Here is a 7,982-nt window from a genome sequence, read left to right on the forward strand (position 1 = left end):
AACGCAATCTCCTGCAAATGCAAATATTTATTATAAACGTTGTAGAAGTGAGAGAGGATTATATGATAAACAGTGGAAAATGCGTGGCTGCCAATGTTTAGTATAAACACTATTATTATTATAGTGTTTAGTAATGTTTAATGAACCATATATAAACCGACGATAAGCTTATATATATATATAAATATCTCCGGGATTTCGACGCGGGATCATATTATCACTCAGCCCGGCCCGCTGTTAGATAAACATCTCAAGGTGATAACATCCCGCCCCGGAAATTTGTATAAACCCGGCCCGCTTTTTAGTCGTAACTGATGTTTATCATTCAATTCTCCGACTTACAATAATCAATGATACTGCTGATTAGAACTCGATAATAGTAGAACAGTTAGACGCGCGATCACGTGGGCGCGTCACGTGCGTACCACGTGCCACCAATAGCATACGCCGAGTCTATACCACGTGACACGAAAGCGCACCACGTGATAATGATATGAAACATCGTAACCGTCCACTTCTTTTACACGCAAATTCCTGGGAACGTTGCCAAAGCAGCTAATTCTTGGAATTTCTCCAACGCGTGGCGTGAGAAGTTGGCGACTAGCCAGCTACCTTTATCCGTGCCCTAAAAATAGTATTGTTTTGCTTGCTCTCCTTCCAGCTCTTGTTCCTGCTAACGTTCAAGCTATTGCTCCACTATGACAGATCGGTTTGACATTCAGATTGATGAACTGCTTTCCAATCGTGTTCCTGCTTTCGACAATCCCTTGTCGAAATCGCCGGAGATAATTATAATCCATAAACACTTCACGCTCAGGGCTAAATAAATGTAATCCCTCAGCTGGCGCTTCGGGATTACATATTAACACAAAACTCGTGCGCTGCGCGCACTCGTATGTGTTTATCAGATCATCCCGCTAGCGCGGGATGATCTGTTATATAAACCCTTTGCGTGGCGGGTTTATGTTATTATAACATAGTAAAATAACTGAGGACTTTTCCCCGCATTTCCCCGCCTTTTCGGCTTTCGCCTTTTCGACTTTCGAGCAAACTTAGCAACTAGCATGCTAGAAATTCATTCATGCTTCAGTGGATTTACATAAAAAGAGCAACGCAAAAAAAGGAATTACATTCAAAACCTTAAACAATTACTCAAATACGGATCGTCAAAGGATTGCCGTAAAACCAATAAAATAAAAGTGCACTGGAATGCGCTACGAAGCGTATAAAGTGACTCCAGGGTTACCGGGTGAGTACGAAACAAAGTAAAGTGGTTAACCCTCTCGCACTATACCGTGACTGGGGGGCTACTAAACCTGCGGTTTCATATATTCTGTTTACCCTGCAACGTGGTCACGTGAGAGTGAGCTGGATCACGTGACCATTATATACCAGTCACTTGACTGCAAGGCAATACGCGCTTCACGCCATCTGAGCAGATGACTGCCTACGTGAGCAGATCATGTGTCACGTGACATTGCGCGCCAATCAGCATGCATCACGTGGGCGAGCGCGCCAATAGGAGGGGAGGAGAAGTCACGTGGTCAAAGCAAAACGCTTGTTATAACAGACTTAGTGTAAATAAGGAAAGTTATGGTGCTTCACCGCACGGTCTGAAAATAAAACATTATATAGTGGTTTTTAACATCCTACCACATGCAGCTCCACCACTTTGTTTATTTTAAGTACTTGGACTGATGTTGTATAATATTAATGTAAACACTGGGTTTTGTAACGAGTGTGCTGTTGCGTAAACAGCAAGCAACATTATAAACACAAATCATACACCTTACACGGTACACTTGCATCTTAATCAGAAACAATTCCGCGGGAGTTTAGCGAGCAATACAAAAAATCGGGTTATACACATCTATAGATGAGAAGATTTCTTGAGAAAAGCAAAAAACAATAGTCAATAATACCCTATATATATAATATATATATATAATATATACGGTATACCCAACAATATTTTCGGGGAAGTTTGGTTCAAGCCAAACTGTAAAGGAACTAATTACAAAGTTACAAGATTTTACAATATTGTGATCCTAGAAACTGGGAAATTGTATGATATTACATCGAGAGGTTCATAAAACATGCCAGCTACTAAAAGACAAATTCTGTATATTCTGTATTATATAGCCATGTGCTGGAATTTATCCAGGAGTTCAGGCACATACGCAGATATTTTTGGGGGTTTTCATTTCAGCAGTTCCTGTGAAGGAAGCATGAAATTAATTATTGTTAATAAAAAAGAATCACGAAATTTTGCTACTTTAATTTTGCAATTGCTATACATCTTTTGTCGATCAAGGCCGCTTTGATCATTAATATAGCTAAATGTTTTGCGAAAACCTTTCATCCTGTCTCGCTAATTAAGTCGAATATTTTTTAAAACTTACTTACTTGTACTTGAAAAGGTCTCCTCCTAGTCGTTGGAGTGGCCTGCACCACATAGTAACTCCTTTCTCCGGCGTATTAGACCTCTCCAGTGAACCCTGTCTGTAGCTTGTTGTTCTGCATCTTCTATCGTGATGTTATCGACACCTGTGAAGATTGCTGCATCCTCCCGGACACATGACAACCAGTTTTTCCGAGGTCTACCTCTTGACCTTTTACCATGCTTTGGGATCCAGTGCAGAAGATAGTTGGGTATTCTTTCTTCTGGCATCCTCACCACATGGCCAAACCATCGGAGTCTAGCTGCTCGTACGAAAGTATCAACAGGGGCGATGTTAGCCCGCTTAAGTACATCAGCATTAGATACATGATAAAACCATTTGATTTTCAGGATTCTCCTCAGACATCTATGATGGAACACCTCAAATCTTTTCATCTGCGTCTGTGTGGTATTCCATACCTCACTTCCATAAAGCAGTATAGTGAGCACAGCTGCTTTGTAAATTCTGATTTTAGTTGGAGTCTTAATGCTGCGACTGTACCATATACTGCTAAGCTGATAGAATGCCCCAGAGGCCTTTTGAATTCGAGCTGATAGTTCTTTGTCAATTGTTCCATTCGCACTGATGATTGCACCCAAGTAAGTGAAATTGCTGACCTGCTGTATTGGGAAACCTTCCACATTGATGTCCATAGTGTCGTCTTTAGAATACGGCCTCTGCGATGCACTTTTGCTGACAACCATGCTCTGTGTTTTGCCAGCATTAATCTTCAGACCCGCATAGGCACTGTATTTGCAGAGAAGGTCAGTGGTTTCCTGCAGCCCCTCTTTTGAGTTATCTAACATGGCCATGTCATCAGCGTAATCAGTGTCCAAGAGATGTTTCTCTTGGACCGAAAATACTGAAGATAAAGAGAAAAACGAAGAATTATCGAGCATGTTAAAGTTGTATACCCTAAAACTCTCAGTTCCACTGCTTTGTCCACAGTTTTGCCCAGTTTGGTAGTATAAACTTATAAAGAAGTAACAGTACACTCACACTAACATAAATATAATGGTACACAAAGTGAGCCCTATGTTTTCCTGATGCTGAAGACAATAACACTATAACAGAATAACTGCACGTGCAGGGTAAACACTGTATATTGTCCTCTGCAAAGTTATTGTGCTCTGCAAAGTTATTGTCCTCTGCAAAGTTATTGTGCTAGCTGTGAAAGAAAATGATGTCATTGCTTCTGCAGAGTCTGCAGAAAAGTGGACCACAAATTAATATTGGTTCAAACAGCAATATATATTGCTGACTTCTAAAGGCCGTCGAAATTGTATAGATGATCAAAACTTAGGAAGTTAGGAATGCTTATAAAATGTTGGTTTTATGATGTCTTAAATCTGACCACGATCTTCTCGCGAAGAGAAAGTACTTGTATAAATAAAATAGCCTATACACTTCTACACTTATACAGTATACCTCATATCACTATATTATTATATATCACTATATATTATATCACTATATATTATATCAGGAGATTCAATGATTTAACATAAAAGGTTCAAGCGTTCTACATATGACTATAATACCACTACTATAAATTAAACTCGACCAAAAGTCCAAAGCAGTAAAAACACAAAAAAGTTGCCAAAAAGGGACCCTCCGTTGAAAAACATTTTAGCACTCAAATGGATTTACGGAGTTGAAAACTTGCGATTTTTAGCACGGTATTATTAAAAAATAATATATAGAAAAGCTAAAGATTGTCATTTTATAATTTTGATTTAGGCTATAGATTTTTTATAATTATTATCAACTTTTTTTTTTAATTGTAGTTGACGAAGTGAAAGTCTACACACTGAGTGGAGACTCTCACTTCGTCAACTACAATTCAAAATAAATGATTGACCCACTCATAAGAGCAAAAAAAGATTACTAATTATTATTAACGTCGGAAGGGAGAAAAGATTGACGATAGAAAATGTCGTTCTTTCATCAAAGTTGGACTGCGTCGTTGCGTAACAACATCAAAAGATTGCACGTGCGCGAGCAAGCACAGATTATAAATGCGCGTTGCCGTGCTTTATGATGCGTCACATTTACGCTCACTCTATCACTTATATAGTTATATTCATAACTTAGGTTGTGATTGATATTTTTGATGCGATAAAAAGTAAAAAGTATTGTTTAGGAAATATTAAACATATTTTTGTCATTGTCAAATAAAATATATATGCTTTTTACATTAGAACGTATCTGATTTTTTTTTAATTTCATAAAATAATGCTTTCGACTTATAGCGGATTTTTAATAAAAATATACAATAAAGCATTGAACCTCAAAAGACCAGGGCTTTAAACTAAAAGTTGCCGACTAAAACCAGGGAAACTGGTTTTACAATTCACAATTGCTCCAGTTCTTCTTCTGAATAAAAATTGCAGGACGTATGGGTGGCAAATAAAATAATAACAAAGCAGCGCAGATTGAGATAATTATCAGTTTAATTGCCAACAAATGCTGAGAAAACACTGCAGATTTTCCTTGTTTACTGCTTGCAAATTTGCCTAATGTATCCATTTCCTTGACCTAATCCTTGCTGCCAATACCCGCTCAATTTCACCACCCTCCGCTCAATCAAACCTGCCCACGTGCATGCGCGCCTCTCCAATGGATTGCAGGAGATTCGATGATCATGACGTGATCACGGATGCAATGAAAATTGTGGAGATATGCATATGGTTGTTTTGTACCAAACAATGGACCTGTGTTTGCTATCGTATTATATTGTGCAACTTAACGCTAATCAGCTCTTACTAGAAGAATTTCCGCCATTATTGCCTCCGCAACATCTACCTCCGCAATCATTCCTAAGCAGCATCTGCCAATCCTGGCCAAGACGCACGTCGGGAGTACTGACTATTAAGATTAATGTGACGAGGTGTGTTTTATTGGCATTTAAACGTTGGTATTTGTAATATGTGGCGAAGAAAATATGTGATATTTTAAAAACAATTAGATGATTGTCACTTTATAATGATCAGAACATAAACTTAAAATCGGGCAATCATATTTCTAACTAAATCCATCGTTTTTCATTTGCAAAGATCAGGATATTAGTCCGAAAGTGTCTGAAATACCGAATCAAACCAAACTTTTCCTTTCAACTATGAGTGCACTGGAGATGGAACCACAAGTAAAAATGTTGAAGGGAACAAGAAACGTAAATCCGGATCAAAACATTATTGATATAGATGATATGTTTCTTGGGTAAATTTGTATTGATCCCGTTTGTTGCGACAAGGAAAAGGATCTTATCAGGAAGGGAACAGGAAACGTTCATAAAAAACATCTGTGTAAATATTCACAGCAGTTCAAATGGATATCATAAAAAAATACAATTAATATAATTAATGTATTGTAAAATTACACCCTCAAAGTGTGACGAAACGAAACACAGTATTTACTACCCCGCTACTAGTACCATGCGACAAAGATATTGCATAAAATATATCTAAACAATTTACACAATACGGTGCCCATGTCTGAGCGGCTCATTTCAAAAACAGTCATCCTCGGAGCAGAAAGTTGAAAATAAAATCGGGTTTTATAAAATCAAGAAAGGACGTAGAATGGGGGGAGGGGGGGGGGTTAAATTAGATTAACGGGTGAAACGGAATTAAAGTTATATACATTCAATATAATTGATTTTATTGACGCACCGAAAAACAAACTAAAAAATAATAAGAGGATTCTCGAAAAAAACATCACACAAAAAATACCTAACCACTAACAAAAGTCTAACGAGGCTATAACTGATCATACAAATATTTTTTCAACTTACTCTTAAAAGACACAATATTATCGATGTTATGGACTTTAATAGGGAGAGTTTTAGGATTCAGGTGTATAGTAGATACAAAATTTATTCGAAAATTACCCTGCAATTCACATTATATCTAATCAGTGACGTCACTTTTAATTATAAAGTTATAACTAACAGTCGTGCCTTACTTTAGTCGTTTAATAACGATGGTTTACTTCCTAAAACAATTCTTTATGGGACCCATTTCTAAAAAAACAGACAATTTTATCGAATTTAATTTTCTACTGAAAAGTTTCTGATCAATATATTTAAGCTCTTTAAAGTAAGTATTTGGTAATAAAGTAATAAGGTTAAGCAGTGAGTCTCGCTCTAACTTACTGGCCTTACTACTTAATATACTGTCTTCAAATATCTGACTATCCTACACTAAAGTACTATAGTAGTATACTTATAAGCCCCCTTACTATAGTACCTCGCTAACTGAGCAGTCTCTAAATTCAGATACAAAAACGTAGTTCGACTCAATGTCCTTTGGCTGGTCAATTCTTTCTTCAGCAGATTTTCGTTTCTGGTGGAATCTTGCTGAGTCTCCTAGTTCTACACATGCGTACACACAGTCAGTCTCAGCGGCACCTGTATCTCCTCTGCTAATGGTAAGAACAGTTGAGCTTGAATTCATATTCTTTTGAGTTTAAACTGCTTTGATTTTCTAATTATTAAATGAGCAGAATTACTTTTTAGTGCTATATGTCTATAGCATTTTTTATTTTCAGCAATTCACCTTTCTCCAATTGGATATATCACATTATCGATGTAGTTTGACTCCTTTCCAGTGGTCGTCATACTGAGTCCTTGATCGTCCCTGGTACACAAAGTTTTATTGATTTTTATACAATTATTTTGATGAAACTTTGTCAGGTGGTAATTTACACGATTTAATAATTTATTTTTTGTACAGAAATATATAATTCAAAGTACATATAATAACAAAGTTAGTAGTTAATAGTTAATAGTTCATTAAATTAAACCTGTTATTAACTGGAGGGAGTATGTTCTCAATGTATGTTGGTTCCTCTTCCTCAGGGAGTTTGTTCTCAATGTATGTTGGTTCCTCTTCCTCAGATGTGATCTCATGGTAGGCGCTCTCTTTATCCTCTTCACGGACTGCTTTGGTTTCCCTGTAATGTGAATTCTAATTAAAATATACTACTGTATACCTGATGATAATTTTGCGTAATTGCCGATGTCTCAACACAGTTAGGGCCGAAAAACAAAAGACTCGTGAAATGATTTGAACTGACGAAAAGGAAGGTGTATTATTTAAGTTTAACAAATCTAGTAAAGCATTAAATTGTTAATTCTTACCTTCCACTCACTGAACTCGTAACAGTCAGTGCACTTCTATCTGAGCGTGTATTTGTAGTAAAATTAGCATACATGCTTTCTTCGGCAGTATTCGAATCAAGTTCTTCATTTACAGGGAGTGATAATAACTGACCCAATGTTGCATATGAGTTATTTTCTACACGCACCGTAGTGTTACTATCTGTACAACTTCTCAGGAGACCTGGGCTTTCTGACGAAATCAAGCGTTTATTGGACTGCGTTTTATCAAGACGGGCATAGAGATCATCACCAACATGTTCTTCAGAATCGATATTATTTTTATATTTCACTGCATTCATCTGATTTGAGGTACCAATCATGCTATTCCTTTTTACATTAGCAACAGCATAGCAGTAATCGTCATTACCTACTGGATTTAT

The 7,982-nt window shown here is 37.0% G+C and overlaps 1 protein-coding gene across 1 annotated transcript; it reads right to left on the reverse strand.

Annotated features, from left to right (window-relative positions):
* Window positions 1-6,679: 6,679 nt before the first annotated feature.
* Window positions 6,680-7,663, reverse strand: LOC134823842 (uncharacterized). The gene is made up of 4 exons (XM_063835441.1): window positions 7,582-7,663; window positions 7,245-7,394; window positions 6,998-7,078; window positions 6,680-6,863 (listed from the first exon to the last, which is right to left on the reverse strand). Exons 1-4 carry the CDS (start codon window positions 7,653-7,655, stop codon window positions 6,680-6,682), a joined length of 489 nt encoding a protein of 162 aa, XP_063691511.1. The 5' UTR covers window positions 7,656-7,663.
* Between the last annotated feature and the right edge of the window lie 319 nt (window positions 7,664-7,982).

The sequence above is a fragment of the Bolinopsis microptera genome, chromosome 12 (genome assembly GCF_026151205.1).
Source record: "Bolinopsis microptera isolate Bmic1 chromosome 12, MBARI_Bmic_1.0, whole genome shotgun sequence".
In the NCBI taxonomy this organism is placed as follows: Eukaryota; Metazoa; Ctenophora; class Tentaculata; order Lobata; family Bolinopsidae; genus Bolinopsis; species Bolinopsis microptera.

Excerpts from the sequence above, each read along its gene's own strand:
- LOC134823842 (XM_063835441.1), bottom strand. The coding sequence starts at position 7,655 with ATGTATGCTAATTTTACTACAAATACACGCTCAGATAGAAGTGCACTG. Across the intron at positions 7,079-7,244 it reads CTCCCTCCAGTTAATAACAG|GGACGATCAAGGACTCAGTA; the intron begins GTTTAATTTAAT and ends TTTGTGTACCAG. Across the intron at positions 6,864-6,997 it reads ATATATCCAATTGGAGAAAG|CAGAGGAGATACAGGTGCCG; the intron begins GTGAATTGCTGA and ends TCTTACCATTAG.